Source organism: Osmia lignaria, chromosome 15 (assembly GCF_051020975.1).
Source record: "Osmia lignaria lignaria isolate PbOS001 chromosome 15, iyOsmLign1, whole genome shotgun sequence".
Classification (NCBI taxonomy): domain Eukaryota; kingdom Metazoa; phylum Arthropoda; class Insecta; order Hymenoptera; family Megachilidae; genus Osmia; species Osmia lignaria.
In genome coordinates this window covers 12,452,470-12,471,796 of record NC_135046.1, presented here as the reverse complement: position 1 = coordinate 12,471,796, position 19,327 = coordinate 12,452,470, and the positions used below count along the sequence as shown (strand labels likewise).

The 19,327-nt window shown below is 32.0% G+C and overlaps 6 protein-coding genes across 9 annotated transcripts; 3 read left to right on the top strand and 3 right to left on the bottom strand.

Annotated features, from left to right (window-relative positions):
* Window positions 1-417: 417 nt before the first annotated feature.
* On the top strand, window positions 418-3,176 carry LOC117608229 (RNA-binding protein squid). Its single transcript, XM_034333024.2, has 2 exons — window positions 418-1,149; window positions 1,261-3,176. Exons 1-2 carry the CDS (start codon window positions 796-798, stop codon window positions 1,765-1,767), a joined length of 861 nt encoding a protein of 286 aa, XP_034188915.1. The 5' UTR covers window positions 418-795; the 3' UTR covers window positions 1,768-3,176.
* Window positions 3,177-4,225: 1,049 nt separating this feature from the next.
* LOC117608230 (E3 ubiquitin-protein ligase SIAH1) lies at window positions 4,226-9,135 on the top strand. Of its 2 annotated transcripts, none has more exons than XM_034333027.2 (5): window positions 4,226-4,865; window positions 5,621-5,972; window positions 6,072-6,311; window positions 6,407-6,578; window positions 6,644-9,135. In XM_034333027.2, exons 2-5 carry the CDS (start codon window positions 5,744-5,746, stop codon window positions 6,819-6,821), a joined length of 819 nt encoding a protein of 272 aa, XP_034188918.1. In that variant the 5' UTR covers window positions 4,226-4,865; window positions 5,621-5,743; the 3' UTR covers window positions 6,822-9,135. The 2 variants fall into 2 exon arrangements, with proteins under 2 accessions (XP_034188918.1, XP_034188916.1); XM_034333025.2 differs by having other exon boundaries at window positions 4,248-4,865; window positions 6,386-6,578.
* Window positions 9,136-10,863: 1,728 nt separating this feature from the next.
* Window positions 10,864-13,772, top strand: LOC117608354 (UBX domain-containing protein 7). 2 transcript variants are annotated; one of them, XM_034333369.2, is made up of 10 exons: window positions 10,864-11,017; window positions 11,118-11,366; window positions 11,442-11,716; window positions 11,798-12,061; window positions 12,151-12,211; window positions 12,464-12,597; window positions 12,665-12,713; window positions 12,789-12,874; window positions 12,946-13,116; window positions 13,186-13,772. In XM_034333369.2, exons 1-9 carry the CDS (start codon window positions 10,978-10,980, stop codon window positions 13,105-13,107), a joined length of 1,320 nt encoding a protein of 439 aa, XP_034189260.1. In that variant the 5' UTR covers window positions 10,864-10,977; the 3' UTR covers window positions 13,108-13,116; window positions 13,186-13,772. The 2 variants fall into 2 exon arrangements, with proteins under 2 accessions (XP_034189260.1, XP_034189259.1); XM_034333368.2 differs by having other exon boundaries at window positions 12,946-13,772.
* Jwa (PRA1 family protein Jwa) lies at window positions 13,564-15,543 on the bottom strand. Its single transcript, XM_034333373.2, has 4 exons — window positions 15,015-15,543; window positions 14,720-14,937; window positions 14,532-14,645; window positions 13,564-13,771 (listed from the first exon to the last, which is right to left on the bottom strand). The coding sequence occupies exons 1-4, from the start codon at window positions 15,212-15,214 to the stop codon at window positions 13,713-13,715; spliced, it is 591 nt and encodes a 196-aa protein (XP_034189264.1). The 5' UTR covers window positions 15,215-15,543; the 3' UTR covers window positions 13,564-13,712.
* Window positions 15,544-15,780: 237 nt separating this feature from the next.
* Window positions 15,781-16,635, bottom strand: LOC117608358 (transcription elongation factor 1 homolog). The gene is made up of 3 exons (XM_034333375.2): window positions 16,402-16,635; window positions 16,173-16,310; window positions 15,781-16,110 (listed from the first exon to the last, which is right to left on the bottom strand). The coding sequence occupies exons 2-3, from the start codon at window positions 16,286-16,288 to the stop codon at window positions 15,978-15,980; spliced, it is 249 nt and encodes an 82-aa protein (XP_034189266.1). The 5' UTR covers window positions 16,289-16,310; window positions 16,402-16,635; the 3' UTR covers window positions 15,781-15,977.
* A 143-nt stretch (window positions 16,636-16,778) lies between these two features.
* On the bottom strand, window positions 16,779-18,608 carry Rpn7 (regulatory particle non-ATPase 7). Of its 2 annotated transcripts, none has more exons than XM_034333371.2 (5): window positions 18,374-18,608; window positions 17,743-18,094; window positions 17,330-17,658; window positions 17,075-17,243; window positions 16,779-17,002 (listed from the first exon to the last, which is right to left on the bottom strand). In XM_034333371.2, exons 1-5 carry the CDS (start codon window positions 18,516-18,518, stop codon window positions 16,828-16,830), a joined length of 1,170 nt encoding a protein of 389 aa, XP_034189262.1. In that variant the 5' UTR covers window positions 18,519-18,608; the 3' UTR covers window positions 16,779-16,827. The 2 variants fall into 2 exon arrangements, with proteins under 2 accessions (XP_034189262.1, XP_034189263.1); XM_034333372.2 differs by lacking the exon at window positions 18,374-18,608 and adding an exon at window positions 18,231-18,361.
* Between the last annotated feature and the right edge of the window lie 719 nt (window positions 18,609-19,327).

Here is a 19,327-nt window from a genome sequence, read left to right as displayed (position 1 = left end):
ATTTCGACTTTTCTGCATCGAATCGTATGTGATTTCGATCATACACAATGTATCAATGATTTTCGATTATGCATATTACGATAACCCACAGATACACTACATGACGATATCCTGTTTAAACTTGAAACTTTTCATTTTGACAACTCGAACATTAACCTAACCTGAATCGGTCGTTATGCAAAGAACAAAAAAGGTCATTCGTGAACAAAATACGTTACAACGTCAATCCTGTAGAACGAATTAGAAATATAAAATTTTCAGCGAATGCGAGATTTGGATCTCACCGTTGGGAACAAAGGTATTCGTGCATTGTTCGTGTTCAACGATTTTCAAGGACTTTTGATAATTATCTATTATGAGAGCAAAGAAGCGTTACAAAAATAAGTTGTAAATTTAAACATCGAACGAATACGTGAACATATTAATTTTTCATCTTATTAAAAAATTAATTAAAGTTAGTTATGAAACGATCACCGGAAATAAACTGGAATTTCCGGCGTTGTCTGTTGGATCTATCGTTGTGATTGGAGACAAGAATTGCGTCTCACTAGAAAGAACGAATAGCGTGATGTTAATACAGGCTCAGAGGGAATCGGAAACTGTTGCTGACTCTCTTTCTTTCGGTCATAAGCCGGCACCGGTTCACCATAAGAACCGACTGTGACGCGTGCCAACTGTTCCGAAATTATTCTTGTGCGCAGTACACCGTTGCTTTTACCGATCTCGTCGGTTCAGCCAGCCCTATTTGTATTTTTCTGCCGTGATTTTAACGTGGTAAGCTCTAAACGGTACGCGATGGCGGCGGTTGACTGTTACCAGAATCAAGCCCAGAACGAAGGTACCGGCCAACAGTCACAAACCCAACAGCAACAACAATCACAGCAACATCAGCCTCAGCAGCAACAAGCCACCGCCGGAATTCCAGGCAAGGATGACGAACGCAAACTTTTCGTTGGTGGTTTGTCGCGTAATACCACGGACAAGGAATTACGGGATCATTTTGGCAAATTTGGAGAGATTGAAAGCATTTCCGTTAAAATTGATCCATATACTGGTATTTCACGAGGTTTCGCGTTTATGGTATTTACCAATCCTAAAACAATCGACAAACTTTTGGCGTCTGGCGAGCATTATATCAACAAACGAAAGGTTGGTCATATATTATGAATAAATATTCATAATTTACAGTTGAAAGCTCTAATTTTTCTTCTTATTTCTTATCAATTTTCACGTTTAATAAAATCTCTTCTTTTCGCTCAGGTGGATCCAAAACGGGTGAGTAAAAAGCCCCAGCATGGTAAAATTTTTGTAGGTGGCCTTACTCCTGAAATCACTGACGAAGATATCAAATCATATTTTGGGCAATACGGTACAATTGTTGAATTGCAAGCACCGTTTGATAAGGTAAAAAACCAGAGAAAAGGTTTTTGCTTCATAACTTTTGACTCTAAAGAAGTTGTATATAAACTATTGAAAACACCGAAACAAACGATAAATGGTAAAGAAGTGGATGTCAAAAAAGTAAAAGTCAATCCAGATCCAAGGAATCAAGGATTCTGGGGTCCGGGCTATGGTTACGGATACGGTGGAGGTTATGGCTACATTCCTGAATACTGTAATGGCTATCAAGGAGGATACGACGATATGTACGCAAATTATGATTATGCTGGTTACGATGGGTATGACAATATGGGATACGGGGCTCAAGGTAAGCCAAGAGGAAACGGTCAGGGACCGCGTCAGTTTCAAAGACATCAACCATATTAAAAATGGGTGTATAAATCTTACATACTCAGAACTTGGTGATACAGCAAGAATATAGTAAGGAGTAGACCAACTTTATTTGAATACAGTCTGAGACTGAGATAGAGAAAATTGGGATAAATGAACTTCTGGGGTCTTTGTCAAACTCCTTTTAAAGCCCCAAATTCTCTAATCTATGTACGTCGAGTCTGTAAAATACTAGATAGTCTATGTACATTTATTAAAAGAACAAATGAAGTTTTCGTTCATTTGCAATTGGTGTAATCTAAGAGGTCAAACAAAAAAAATCGTGTCTTTTTTTCTGTCTGTGCACATTTTCTCATTTATCACGCGATACAACTATTATTGTGACCATTAATATGGAAACTATTAAATTAAGAGACTACTCTAATGAAAAGAAATTTTTCATACGTACAGCTGTCTTTATCTTACATATAAGCTATAGATAAAGTAAAAATTAAAATAACTGATTTACTCCTATTTTCTTGTTATTCATGATTCATAATACTAACATGTATATCTTATAATTTAATACTCTAATTATTCTTTAGCATCTTAAGTTGCATTACTAAAGTATTGTTTATTATATGCTTGGTGTTATTCTTATTGCAAGAAATGCAACACTGTGTCGTTTATATACAATAGGACGTTATGTCGATAAACAGTTTCAGTTCAGAAAACACTCGTCGGTTAGAGGTAATCGATAGATATAAAAACAAATTACCATTCATGGACCAATGGTTCGTACTCCTAATTAAACATACTTCTTCCTCGTAAATTTATAACCTATACGTATTATCTATTATCATCTATTTGTTTATAATCTAAACTAAGTCCTGTAACTTATATGAGTTGTAAGGTATCATAGGATACATACGCATGTTTCGTATGTTATATGTATATACGTGTACACATAGGTATTGTACACGTGTGCGGATTAGTATATAAATGAAATAGAAATTAAGAGAAAGATAAAAATATTTGAAAATGAATATAATTAAAATATGAACGTCCTGGGTAGATACGCGAAGAGTGCGCGAGTGGTAGAAGATGGTTACAAAATATTCTAAAATATTTGAGAGTCATAGAAAAAAAAGAGCAATAAGTATGCTGTAACTTACACAATTGTCTTTATAATTTTATTATTATACATCTAATACCGTTTTTTTTCTTTCATTACGTTCAAATTGCAACAATGAATACAGTTTGATGTAAACTTGATTTGTTCGATCAAGTGGTTTTAAAAAATTACACTCGTGTACTCCTGTGTTATGTGAAAGGTATAAAAATATTGCAAAAACGATCGTGGTTTATCATATTGAAACAAACGTTTTGTAAACACTGAATTAACAGAATGTTTAAAGTGAAAATATAAATCACTATAATTTAGATTATGACATTTTTTTTTTTTTCTTTTTTGCATTTGCATCGTATAGCAGTTACTGTCCTGTGTACAAAGACTGCTCTTCATATCGCAAGAAGACTGTTAACGTATAGTGTATCATTTGATATGATACAAATTGTAGAAAATCTGACAGCCAACAGATCTTGTGATTATCTGAACAAAATTCTTGAAAAATGACAGCATTATAGCAAATGTAGATATGGTATTATGGAACTATCTCTAAGTACATCGAAATTATATTACACACAAGGCTGATAAGGCTTTAAACATTCAAGTTTTTCTCAGATGTTGCAAAAGTATTGAAAGTTTGGCTTAAATATATTTCATTATACACGTGCAAACGAAAAATAAATCGTTCTCTTAAAAGAGATTTTAAGCCAAGCTAATTGTGCTTTTGAAGTTAAATCTGTATACTGTGTATACCATATTTGCTGCGTGTGAAAAATATATATACATATATATATATATATATATATATATGAAAAAAAAAGAACAGATTGTGAAATTAAAGGAAATAATACAAATATTTTGTTACTATTGATTACTATTCGCCTGGTTCACCCATGACACAGTGTATATTTTAATTATAACAAAAATAAAATATTCATTAATTGAAAATCACTTTGTAACATTCTTTTTTTTAATTTGGAAAAGAATAGAAGTTTATATATCTTAAAATATATTAATGTAAAAGAGGCATATTTACATTATAAATAAATATGAATTTATATTATGTATCCTTTCGTGTCCTCAATCAAGATACATAATATAAAAGAGAATTTGCTAAATTTTGATTGTAGCTATAATTAAAACTTCATCTTTTTGTTTACCTTTTAATGTTAACAAATATTGTCATTTTAATAGTTGTTAAGATTTCATATATTTTTCATGTATTTGTTTAAATGAATGGGTAGAAAAATTACATAATAACTATTTGTGATGTACGAATAAACTCGGTAGTAGTGATTCAATATTTCTGCTTTTAATGAGTATGTATAAGTATAATGAGTATACGAATTGATGAAATTCCATAAAAATGATACATGTTCAATATTTTTAGTTAGAAATGAAATTGATGTCGTCGTTGATGAAAATAAGTTTGAAACTGTTATAAAGTGCATTAAAAACGGGACATAACGCTCGTTAATGGCAGTTGCATGCATTGCATGGGTGTAAACGGACGGGCGTACAGTCGAACGGACAGCTGCGGTGTCATCATCTTGCTGTGCGTCGTATTGTACGGAACGAGCTGCAAGTGTCGGAAGTTCGAAAAGGAGCAAATTGCTACTATGTCTCAGCGAAAACTATCAAAAGCCACGTTACAATTAATGTTGCCTCTTTGGCCAAGAGAATTCGCGATGTAGCCTCTCCCACAGTCGATTTCATCGCGTTCGCGTTTATTCCTCATCGATGTACCGAGAATTATCGGGAGCATTTCGTGCAACATTTTCGAAGCCAAGTCGCATGAAATCTCCTGTTGTTGCCGTTTTCGTAACAACATTTGTCTATTGTCGTATCGTCTTCTGTCGTTATTCTCGACGTTTTCATTCTCGTTTATATCTCTGTTGTCACCGTTCTCAAGTGCCTTCTCTCTCTCTCCCTCTCTTATACTTTTCACTATTTCCCGATCTGAATCGCGCGAAAACTATTGTATGCATCGAGTGACGTACTAATGTTTTTGTCAATCCAGATTCCGGTAAGTTTATATACGTGCTTTCTTTAATGTTATAAACTTATATATTCTTCTCATCTTTATTATATGGAATTTTCCACGAGAGAATCGTTCGCTCTCTTTTTTTCTCACGCATTGTTTATATGTTGATCGTTCATTCGTCGCGATGGGACTCGTGACTTGTTTCGTGACATTATCTTCTACAATTTATTCTCTGCTCGTTAATTTTTCGGATAAACGATCCAAGAGTACATCATCTAAAATGTTGTTGCGTTTCTCGAGGAAAATTGGTCAAACTTTCGCATGAAAATTCCGTTGAGAAACGATGATGATAATCAATGCGCATCCGATAAATGGTCGTATGATCGATGTAGCGTGTAATCATCGTTATTGATACAGAATTATACATAAACAAGACGGTTTCTTATGAGAACTTTCAGAAGTTACTATTAATGAAGTACTTTTATCACGATCAAAGAGTTCGATGAACCGTTTTGTTTTTTTAAGGTTTTTATTTAATCGCTTAATTTGCTCAAAGGGACATGAACAGAACTATACGTATTCGCATAAAATTGTAAAATCTCGGTAAATTGAGATAAGAATTGATATAACGTATAATATTTTTTTTTTAATTTTTTTTTTTTTTTTCAAATCAGTTTCATACATGATAAAGGTACAGTTGTAAAATATAAGAAATTCTTTACCTATTAAAATTTTATAGCAGTAAACTTTATGTACGAAGCACTTTGTGACATCATTGAAATTATAATGATTTACAGATATGAGGTGGATGATTCATTCCAAAATGCATCGCATTTATTAGACATCTTCAAATTAAACAGATTTCCTTGTCATCAAAACAGCAAAGTGTTCTTGTTCGATACACAGAACAAAAAGAAAAGATGTCCCAATTAAGTATTAGTACGGGAAAGAGAGGGAGGAGTGTTGCAAGCTCCTCTGCATCTACTGTATCATCTTTGAGCAGCTCAACTGACCTGGCAAGCCTATTTGAATGTCCGGTTTGCTTTGATTATGTTCTACCACCAATTTTACAATGTCAGAGTGGACACCTTGTTTGTAGCAATTGCCGACCAAAGCTTAACTGCTGTCCTACCTGTAGAGGTCCATTAGGTATGTAATGCGATATATCAAATGTAAACCTTTGAAAAATGAAGGGCCTTGTATAACAAATTCTAAACATATTATTTTGATGTATCAATTTTAATATAGGTAATATTCGCAATTTGGCTATGGAAAAAGTAGCAGGTAATGTAATGTTTCCTTGCAAATATTCAACAAGTGGGTGCACTGTTTCTTTGGTGCATACCGAAAAGGCAGATCATGAAGATGCATGTGAATTCCGTCCATACAGTTGTCCTTGCCCAGGTGCTTCTTGTAAATGGCAAGGATCTCTTGAGCAAGTAATGCCGCATCTAGTTATGAGTCACAAAAGTATTACAACACTTCAAGGTAATCTTGCCAAATATTCTATATGATTATGTCATTTCTAATTGGAAAAAGTAATTACATTGCTCTTATTACAGGAGAAGATATTGTTTTTTTAGCAACTGATATTAATCTTCCTGGTGCAGTGGACTGGGTAATGATGCAGTCTTGTTTTGGTCATCACTTTATGCTAGTACTAGAAAAACAAGAAAAATATGATGGACATCAACAATTTTTCGCAATTGTTCAATTGATTGGTTCAAGGAAACAGGCAGAAAATTTTGCTTATAGGTAAATATACATATATGGTACAATAACTGGGATAAAGATTTAATATAAATTCTTATGCTCAACAGACTAGAATTGAATGGGCATAAAAGACGCTTAACATGGGAAGCTATGCCGCGTTCTATTCACGAAGGCGTTTCATCTGCAATTTTAAATTCAGACTGCCTTGTATTTGATACTTCTATCGCGCAATTATTTGCCGATAATGGAAATCTAGGAATTAATGTTACAATTTCTATGGCATGAGGAAAACTGGAAAAAGCAGTGTGAAATCATTTAAGCGTATCGAGCTGTCTTTAGATCGATAATCCGGTCTTTGTACTGAGAATCGCTCGTTATGTATATATAGCATTTTTTTACGTTACCACTGATAAATATTAGCAATATGGATGTTAGGAAATGTTTGGAATGTGGTGATGAAGCATAGTAATCAAACGCTCAGTTACAGGACCTCCCTTTAGAAGCTTTAAAGTGTACTTGTATGTGATATTAACACTACAATGTGAAAATAATAAAAACCTTTCATTATACTTACGATGACTTTAAAGCTTTGGCACTGAGTAAAACATCGATTCCAAAAAGTACCTGACACCTATTGCGCACTGCTGTTACGATCTTTTAGTCATTTCTTATCGAATTCACGTTTTTTTCCTACATTTTTTTTTTATTCTAACTTGGATGCTTTCTAATATATGTAAGATATATTTTTTAGGAAAATACCATTACATTTTATAAAAAGAAGTACAATTTTTGTCAAAACATTAAGTACCATTTGTTTATAGTACAGTCATGGTATTACAAACAAAAATTCGAAGCACATAATGAAATTCCTTGATACATAATTGTTTACTGTATTATAATTGAACTGATTGTAGTAAGCATACATTTGTCATTATTTATTCTCATTTGGAACGTCATATGTTCGCATATTTATTATCACCTCGTAATTTGTTTATAACTTTAGCTTTTAAATAAGTTTGTTTTGTAATAAATTTGCTTTTTTTTAACTATTTAGAGACATGGTAGACTTACTTTGTATTAGATTACTTTGTAATTGAGTTCTTTATAGGTTGTGCTTTCCGTGTTGTTCGGAATCTCAAAACAAGAAAAAAAAAAAAATCAGTGGAAATTTACAATCATTATTACAAAAATTGTGATTATTTTGCTGTGAAACGTTTTGCCTTATACATAATGATTACTCGTTACAAGCATTAACAGTGATTGGTAGTATGGAATCAGTGGTCAATATATTTTTCGTTTTACAGAGACAAAGTATTAAAGCACTTATATCAGCAGTACACACGGGAACACGAAAGTAGTTGATATACGATAAGCAGGTGCAAAATAATAGAATAAAGTTGCGAATCTCATTCTTTTTTACTGATGCCGAAATAGACGAATTTATTCAAGAAAAAGAGTTACAGTTTCAGGAATATATAGATCCATTACATTGTTGCATAGTAGGTTTATAAATAACATGCCAAGTTGTAAATACTTTCTATACTATTCTTTTAAAAAAGAAAAAAAAGACAAAGACTTTGAGTGTCTCTTACTAAAATTCATAACAAAAAACATTGATTAACATAATGTTATGTTTATAAATTAGCTTTGGAGAAATACATATTGAAGTAAAAATGTAACAAGTCAGATACCTGTAAACTAAATATTAAACATAAACGAAAGCGATACGTTCGAACAAAGTTAAGAGTGAGCTTGATCGCGATCAAATTTGAAATTCTAAAAATTTGATATAAAATAGGAAAAAAGAAGTTTTCGATAGATCCAATTTATTATGAGAACGATGTAGCGTAATGAATAAATGTTCCGAAATTGAAATTTTTCCGTCGAATCGTGATCCTTATGTTACCGTCACCGCATATAAACATTCCAGATGTACGTGAAAAGTTACTGTAAATAGAACAAACTATATGTGATAAAGCTATTGATAATTTAAATTATCATATCGACACGCATGATATATATGTATATGAAATTCAAAGAAATATGGGAACCAATTGCATGTTATGCATATGTATAAGTATATATAAACATGTAAGTGTATATCGTATATATATAAATATATTGAAATGTATTTATATATATGTAATATATATGCGTATGAAGCTTATATAACTATACTTATGTTTATATAAGTGTACTAAACTAAATACTTTATTTCAATAGATTTAAATAGTTTTGGCGGTTGTTAAAAAAGAAAGAACTACGTACATTGGTATCTAACTTTCACGTTAACTGTTATTCTGTCAGACGGAATAGAAATAATTTTAGGTTTCATAATAGAATTGATCAATCGAACCGCGAACTTCGCACAGTTACGTACTGCTAAGTATTTGTTCAGAAGCTTAATTATAAGAATAGAATAAATCTGATTGGACGAAAATCGATTGGAAAACAAAGTGTATGAATAATTAAGTACGATATTGTTGAACTGTCGTCGATAACGATCGTACACAGTATTAAAGTACGGACTTCGTTACGAGAATAACGTATCGCTAAAATAATGTATATACGCATAATTCGATAAAGTATGATTCTAGAATTAGTTACGATATAGTGTTTAATTGTTTATTACAGTAATTTATTCTTACAGATCAACAGTAATAGTATACAAATATTTTTACGGATGCAATAATTAATATTGCTTAACTGTATCCCTTACTGCATCATTTTTTTTTAACATCGTTAAAATAACGTTAATATAAAATTTTTAGCAAAATCTCTTAATATTAAGATTCTCGTAAAGATTTTGTAGTTTTATTTACTATTAGAAAAAGTAATTGATTGATTAAAAATCGTAATTGCAGTGAGGGATCAACGTCATAGATGTTCATGTTCCAGGATAACTTGTAATTTGGTTGTACTTACAATATAAATTTTTGTGAATCAACATTACTTTTCTATTTTAATACTATCATGTATTTCTATAGTTTATTATTGGTTGCATACAAAACGCAAATATTTGGATACCAGTAGTATTATAATACAACACCACGAATCCTGTTCCTAAGCGTCGAATAAATTTGTTATTAAAATAATAATTCTCGCAGTTATTTATTTTTTCATTCCTTTCAAGGACCTTGCAGGGACTGCCCTTCAATCACTGCATCCCCACAACCCTTGCATTTTTGCACTCCTTACATCGCAGCATTTTTTATATCCCTGCATCCCTTACATCTCTGCATTGTTACACCCCCTCAAACCCTTATGTGCCATCTCTTACATCTCGACCTCCCTTACATCCTTGCATCCTTTGCATCACTACATCCCGCACATTCCTGCATCCTTTACAACTCTGCATCCCTTACATCCCAGGATATTATGTGAGTAAGCAGAGAGAATCATCGGCGCTTCGGGGTCCCTGACACCCCAGGATCGAATCAGGTCGTACCCATCACTAGCCCGAACAAGTGAGTTTCCCGATTTGTTCGTTTTTAGGTCTTATATTTCGCTACTTGCTTCGGGGTCCCTGACACCCCGGTGGCATAATATCGGTATGCAGCATCTCCGGTCCGCGGGGTATCAGGGACCCCGAATGCCATTGTGTCGGTAAGCAAAGAGTGTCACCGGCGGTAAGGGGTCCCTGACACCCCGGATGCCAAAATGTCGGTATGCGAACAGTGTCACCGGTGCTCCGGGGTTCCTGAGACCCCAAGACGATGTCATGTCAGTATGCCTTATGCAGTGCATCACCGGTGCTCCGGGGTCCCTGACACCCCAAGTGATACCAAACCAGTATGCAGAGAGCGCCATCGCTGCATCGGGGTCCCTGATACCCCGGATGCCATAATGTCGATATTCAGAGAGCATCATCGGTGCTTTGGGGTACCTGACACCCCAAGTGATACCAGACCGGTATGTAGAGAGCGCAACCGCTGCATCGGGGTCCCTGACACCCCAAATGCCTTAATGTCAATATGCAGAGCATCACCGGTGCTTCGGGGTCCCTAACACCCCATGCCATCGACTAATGTACCATCTATATAAGAGCGGCGCGAACTATTCGTTAACTTACCGACTGTCAAAGCGTCGGTTACCGACCGTCGGAAGTTCAGTCGATAAGTCGGTAATTTATTGAGTAGTTTCCGCCGCTTGTGTATAGATGGCGCAGTGGTCGAACTTTAAAAATACTTAATTCTAGGCGGTCTTTTCAAAATATAAGTTTGTCAAATTACGCATTCAGACCTAACTGCGCCTGGGGGTGTCTGGGACCCCCTAAATCAATACCCCCTCGAAAACAAAGGCATGTCCAGTCTTTTTGAATCCATAATCACTGCTGCAGTTTAAAGAGCATAAAGTGTTGAGTCTATGGTTGCATCGGATGCGAAAATTTTGCGAAAATTCTAATGTCTGTATTTATAAATTTCTATAATTCAGATACACAATGGATCAAGAACTTATTGATAAATTTGTCGAAGTAACAGGTAAGAAACACATTGTTTAATAAACACTTATGGTAGGTTAGTGTTTTGAACCTAGGAAAACTGTTTTTCTTCCTTATATATGGTATTTATTAATTATTAGGAGAAGGTGAAGCAACAGCTCGTCAGTATTTGTCATTAACAGATGGAAATGTAGAAGCTGCAATAAGCTTAATGTTTGAGGGAGGAGGACTAGCACCTGAACCAATACCTGTTCCTGATCCTGAACCAGAAGTGAGACCTCCTATCTTACCCACGCAAGAAATATTAGTGCCATCTGGTCCAGTATGTTCCCTTCCAAGATTATCAACTAATGTGTTTGATAGATTTAGAGATTTTGCAGTAGAGACCCGTAGGTATCATTTTACTTATATTTAAGTCTCATCTAATATACATATTTTATAACATCTTATTATATTTCATATAGAACGACAGGAGGAAGAAATGGCTTGTAAAGTAGCTGGTGTAAAACAAATGTCTTACTGTAAATCAAAAAGATTAGAAGATTTATTTCGTCCTCCATGCAATATCCTCTTCCTAGGTTCTTTTATCGAAGCTCGTGAACATGCTAAGACATTAAATCATTGGTTACTTGTAAATATTCAAAATCCTCAAGAATTTTCATGCCAAATTCTTAACAGAGATGTTTGGTCAAATCAACAAATTCAAGAAATTATAAAGGATCACTTTGTTCTGTGGCAAGTAAGTTGTTACAAAAGAATTTTATTTAATTATTGTTGAATATACATGAAATATGTACTATATTCTTGTATATGTAAATAGGTTCTGTCAAATTCAAGCGATGGGAGCCGCTATGTTCATCTTTACGATGTATACGAATATCCTTATCTAGCAATAATAGATCCTAGAACAGGAGAATGCATGCAAACTTACAATCATGTTACTGTGGATATTTTAATGTCTGCTTTGAATGACATGCTAAGCACTCATCCATCACCAGAATGTGTATCAAATGATTCCTTTAATTCTAAAGACTGGAACAGTGCAGTGACAGCAACAAAAGAAAATGCTCTACCCAATTTACTGGTGTGTACAAAATTTTTCTTTACTTGTTCTTAGTTTAACCTTCCATGTTACACTTTTTCATTTATTTAACATAATAAATTCATATACAGGATTGCAGCAGTAGTACTTCTCAACCTTCTAAACATATGATTGGTAATTTAAGAGATACAGGTATGTTATATGTGTATATTACAGTATGTATCTAGCATAGTAGGCTTCCTCAAGGGAAAGGGTGATGACCGAGTTTTCGATCTCCCCCATAGTTTTTCTCAGGTTTCCAGCTTTCAGGATTTCGTGAAAATTACGATTTTCAGAATTCTTGCCTCTCCTATATCGCCATTTCTCCTTTGAAACTCTACTTTGCTCGATGTAGTACATATTTTTTTACATTACACCTACATATATAGATTGTTATATTTACAGATAATAACATAGACGCGGCAACAATTCAGAGCTCAAGTACAAGCACAACAATTGATGTTTTTCAGAATAGAAATAAAAAGAGAAGAATAGATGAATCCGATCTAAACGAAGAAATTCAAAAAATCAATTCAAAGGTATACTAAAAAGTGTGTATGATTTATCGTATACATAACTTAAAGTAATGTGCATAAATCGTTCTAGGATGCTCAACCGTGCGAACCCAAATGTGATACAAACGAACCAGAAATTGGTAATAAAATGTTACATTTAAATTTTATGTAATATTCTTTTATAACTAAGTTCTAAAGACTAATTCTTTACATAGATAATGCATCTGCTGTGAGACTTTGTTTAAGATTACCGAATGGTAAAAAAGAAACGGTGTTGATGTCTGCCATAAACACAATAGAAGTAAGCTTATTAACTTTATTATTTGTAACTATAGTATAAAAATTATGTACTACTTTGGATTTGCTTTTCAGGATTTTATAAACAAAATGAACGAAATGGGATATCCATCGATCGATCACACTTACTTGGTACCGTTTCCAAAAACAAATATTGGAATGCTTTCTCCAGAAACATATTTATCGGACACGATATTATCTCCAGCGAATACAGTATTTATAACAAAGATACAGTAATTTTATTAGGTGATTTTTCTTTTTACAATAAATGAAACGATATTTCAATCACTGGAATTAATTGTTCTGCTATTGCAGATAAGATACGAGAAATCAAATATAGCATAAGTTTAAAAAAAAACATTCTTATAACTTAAAAGGAAACAATACACATAAATATACATTGTCATATGTGTTCAGTTAGTATTTATGGTTATTTAATATGATTATTATAACAGTTTTTTTTTTAATTTTGAAGAAACAAATTAATGCCGTATTTAGATAAAATAATGATGAAAAAATGCTGTTATATTTTCATGTACAGTAAGTCTGTGTTTAAGCTGTACTTCCTATTGTTCAACATTCGGTTATTTATTTCATTATGTTTTCCTTAGTTTTTAACATTGAAAGTTTCAAATGACATGGTAAATAAAAATCTTTTAGCTGAAATTATCATCGAGAATTGTTTTTCTTCCTTCCTTATAAAACTTTTATTTCTTTAGTGAAACAGATATACGTATACAAAATTATATGGTTCCGAATAAATTTTGATATCAATTTATAAGTAAAATTGCATGTATATTCATTACCAGTCGTTGTTATAAATTTTTGCATAAAGCAAATTACTAGTGAAGTGATTGGACGATAGTTGTCTGCTTACGAAAGGCTATACCGGTCGCGTCTTCTGCATAATGAAATAAAAAAGAATAATGAAATGTTAGGTATAATAAAAAAATGTGTGTTAATACAAATTAAAATCATGAAGTCTTGAAAAATTGTTGGTACTACTCAAAAACATTATACAATTCCATTTTTGTTATTTGTCATACATTAAGCATAAATATGACATAATATTCTTTCTACGTATAATACATTAGGTATATTACATATTTCAAATATTTAACAATATATTTAATGATTAGATTATACACATAAATAAAATGAAATACAAAATGAGTAAAATACATAATTTCCAAAATCATATAAAACTAACAAATAAACGAAATACAATCTTAGAATCACAGATTACATATCTTCTTACAATTGCTAACATCAATTATTTTAAACATCTTACAGAGTTTTTCACATATTTTAACCTTTATACACAAAGAAGAAGAACCGATTGAAAAGTATTAAACATTCATTCTATTAATTCATTAGAAATTTAAATACCATTTAAATCTATTATCTATTAAATGATCAATTTATCTGTATAATGTAAGAAAGTCTAGCAAAAGGGATTATTTTTTACCATGTTTTAATAGTTAATATAGACAAGAAAATCTATGCTCCATTTTAGAGCAATGGAGCAAAGCTTAACAGTGTAATGTTCAATGCTTCAAAAACATATATATTACACATTTATAATCATGAAGCTGTATACAAAACAAAAATACACCTGTCAGGGTGTAAAGAAACTTATGTAAAAAATTCTTCTTTCATACCAAAATAATTTAAAACAGCTCCCATTGGTGTACGTTCTAATCCCATTCCTTCTAACTTGTTGACAACCTTATTTTTCAAACTCCTTAATCTCAATGATGCATGTACAAAAGTTACTAAAACATCAATATTAAGCTGTTATATCAATACAATTTGATGTTTCATTATTTGTTATAAAAAGAAGACTTACCACAAACTGATAAAAGAATACTAAATAACAAGAACACAACTGAATTTATAGTGTATACAACAAAACCTGCACAAATAACAGTAAGAATAATTCCAATTTGTGGATAGGATCTTTTGAGTTTTAATAAAGATTCTCGTTCACTAAATAAATAAATACATGCACCCCAGATTGCTGTCATTGCTGATAATCCAATAATCATTTTCATTGGATTTACCGATCTAAACAAGCAGACAAATATCATATTAAGAAATCCCATTCATTTTTCCAAAATACTTTATAGGGTTAACATACTTACGCTACAATCAGTATAATAGCAATGGTCATATACACATAATTGGTTTGATAATACACAAGATTATTTACTACTCTATTACCCCATTTTTCTAAATCTCTAAAATTAGGTAATTGAAAACGTGACGATTCCAAAAGAAAATCGTTCAAACTGCGAAGAGGTGGTAATTCACAAGTATCACTCAATGATTTTGCTTTATCCATTCCGGCGATGTGTCGTGTGAAATTAAATGAAATTAAAAGGCTTCACTTTTGCTATCACACGGCAGTAGATCACAGTAGATCTTTACTCGAGCAATCGTTCGGTATTTTTGGATGATGACGACTACAAGACAAATGTCATGCACGGCTTGCGATATCTCAATCTCCTCCTCTGTTTAAAAATAATTAACTAGATCGTTTAATACTGTAACTTTTGATTTTACATAATAACGAAAATTTGAAGTTTTATGTAATTTATCGACAATTAACGTAGTATTTGAAGAAAAATAATTATATTGAATTACTGAAACAAATTCATGTGGTAAACGTCGAACACTGTAAAAGTTACGTATCTTAGGAAAGTGTAGATAGCGGGTATTTTAAAAGTCTTCTACTTCACTATATGAATTGAGTAACAATAAAGCTATATTAATCGAACAAACCAAAAAATTAATCATATAATAGTATGATCTATACATACATGTATAATATATCCAGCATACACATATGTATATTTAAATAATTTGAAATTCTGTTTTCCTAGATGGACAATCTTATTCTTATTCAGTCAGAAATATAAGTTTATTTTTCAATCATTTACACCAACGAAATAAACATCACATGTATGTATAACAATGATATTTACAATATTTTGGTCAAAGTTACATCCTGTAATTAAAATAAATTGTGATATGAAATATAAATTCAATAAGTCACTTATATGAAAAAGGCACATAACTTTCATTGAATTAAACAATGAAACAGATTAATTAATAGCATCGCAGGCATCGATCCAATCGTTATACACATCAACTGGTTCTGATAATATATTAATACTAGTTTGATAATCTTCTAAACAAACTCGACAAACAATTCTTGCTGTATTTTTATTCTTCTCCCTAAAACGATAATTAAATATTACAAATTTCTTCAGTTTTTCCCTAAAAACGAGAAAACTTACATTTTGACTTCGCATGATTTTTCATGGTTACAAAATGGGCATGTAAATTGTACGTCCAGAGGTTCGATAACTTTTTTCTTTTGCGGAGCTTGTCGTTTACTTTTTCTTCGACCCATATCGAAGCAAATTTTTTAAATTCTAGAAATACAATTATTGCAATGACATGAATGCTAGAAATAATTTATTTGTAATTACAATAGTCATTCGATAATTATAAAAAAAAACTTACTGTGAAGTAGCTACGGATGTTTGGAGAATGATTTTAGTATACAAATAGGGGTACGCGCTTCAGAATGTTATATCGAGAAATCTCGAAAGGTTACAAATACCGTTAGTATCTGACATGATTTCGAACCGTTACAATTTAAGTAATATGAATACTTCAATTATACCATAATTATTTCAAGGAGAGACAATAACTCATTATTTTACAAAGATAAAATAACATGCATTATTTGTATAACGATAATCTTTAATACGTATATTTTTTTTTGTAAAAATCAAAATGTTATAGAAAGTATTTTATACATAAAATTAAAATGAAGAATGATACAGATTGGTGTAAAATAATTTCAAATTTATAAAGCACACAAATAAGACAATGAGTAGGTTCCAAAATTTTATATTAAATCATTATGGTTTATTCTTTGTATAATTAAATATTAATAACACGCGACAATTTTTGCACCCTATTAAGTAATAGATCTCCTTGTTTGACCATAGCTTGATACTGCCAATTTTTACTGTCTGGTCTATTAGTTTCAACTACTCCACCAACACGATCAACTTTGCAATGCAATCTTCCTGCTGCAATGAAACGTGATAGTTCTCTGCAAGAAACAGTTTAGACAATAAACATATATAGTATATAAATTCGAAGATAAGTACCCTATACGACTTACTGATCAATATATTCTACTGTGACACCAAATGCTTCTGCCATGTACTGAAGGGTCAGAGATCTGTAGGATTCCAAAAGTTGCGTATACGCGAGAATACGCATTTCTCTAACATAATACCGGTAATGAGGAAATATTAAATAATCCCGGCGCAATAAACCTTCCACGTGTGCTAAAACACAATATCATATTATTATATATTAATATGTATAATAGTCTCTTGACAAATTGTAAGATTTGAATAGAAAGTTGCAGTACCTAGATTTTTAAAGAAGTCAGCATAGTGACAATTGTAAAGAGAAAATAAATAATCTTTAACATCTTGATTACTGTGAAGTACTTCCAAAATTTCTGAACCTTTGATAATTTTATCTCTAAGTTCATTTCTAGGTAAACTTATCATGCTTAAATATACTGTGTATCTAACAAATGTATTGTAATCCATAAGCTCATAGCTTGTAAATGTACTAATAGTATCCAGGAAGAAATTTGCAGCTTCTTTAAAATCACGTACTGCTATACAATACGTTCCTTGATACACTTTTAGACGATTTCGTCTGTCCCAATCACCACCTTCTTCTATCAAACTAAAATTAAAACATTAATACATCTTGTACATCTGATAAATGTATTAAATCTGTATTATTCATCAATGTGTAAATATAAAATACCTCTTAGCTTTCTCAATGTTTCTAGTGATATGATCATGATCCAAATAAAATAATCCAATTCTAATATTATGAAAAACAATATCTAATCTATGTCCTAATGACACAGTTTTATCATAAGTCTTTCTGAACGCTGAAATGGCACCTTCTTTATCACCTATTCTACACAGGTGTTCTGACTTTTTAAGATTAGCTTCCCGAACTTCCATTTCACCTAGATTTTTCTCAGCATCATCTATAGCATCGTCTAACTCTTTCAACTGCTCCGTATTTTTAGCCTTCATAGTAGATAAAAGTTCTTCATCGATGGGCCAATCCAAGTCTTTACAGACTTCTTCGTAAAATGGGGCCATATCTGTAAGAAATAATTATATACTTTACGAGTCCGTCGGTATTCTTTGTTAATATTCGATGTACCAAATAAGGGGACTGTCAAATCGAAAACAAAATGACGATTACTTGACAAAAAAAAAGGTTAAGATAAATATTACCGTAAACAATCCGTCAATTTAACCGGGTATCAAAAAATTAAATAAACTTGTATCATTAAAGACTTGATATATCATATTTAAAGTATTTGATCAGAAGAATATACGATGTAATTAATTTGACGATGTAAAAAATGCAATCTCACTTTCTGCTTTAATGGCATCTAACAATTTTTGCTTTAAGTATGGATCATCCTTGTGTTCCGGTAAACTCAATAAAAATTTAGTCTGAGCCAGCTCCAAATTTGGATTTTTTTCCAAACCCTCTTCTTCTAAATTTTCTAGCGGCATTGTAAATTGTAAGTGTAATTACAGGTATCGACAAACACGACGAATCAGACACTTTGCGTTTTATGAAGCACAGGGTAAATAATACTTAGATGAAATACGAAAAGGTGTTTCCATATCAGCTTGATAGATGGCGAATTCTTTCATATTGCTCATTTTTGATCGATTTCTGAACGTTCGAATAATTAAAATTTTAATTTCTACCGAATATTCTAATTGGTAAGAAATAAAAATTTACAAATTTTTCATTCCTTATATAAGGGGAATTTCTTATTTTCTTATTGTTCGCGTAAAACATACGAGGTTCGACGAATAATAAACACATTGATCTCTTCTTTTAACGAATCGATTTATTTTTTGACACAAACTGCCAATGACTCGGATCAAGTGAGTCCAAAAAGAGATTAGTGTCCCCACAGGATTCGTTATATTTAAAATTTACAAGAGGGATTGCATAATGCGATTTCATTCATTCACATTTCATACAATACAACGCGATTTCGGTATCTGTTTTTTTCTAACTATGAATTTGCGCGATAACGTCATTATGGTTATTTTTGGACAGCATTATCGCAACTAATTGCAATATGTAATCGTTAAAAGAAAATGTTAAACGGGATTGAAAGATTCTAAAATCGCTTATCTTACACTCGACCGAGAAAGGAAAGAAAAAACACGAAAGAATAATTGAAATTGATTTTTTGTACGATAGTCCAGTAAAGTTTGAAATCGCATTTGTTTCGCTAACTGACACGCAATTCTTATATCATAGATATTTTACTTTCGAATTTGATGAAATTTCAGACAGAATC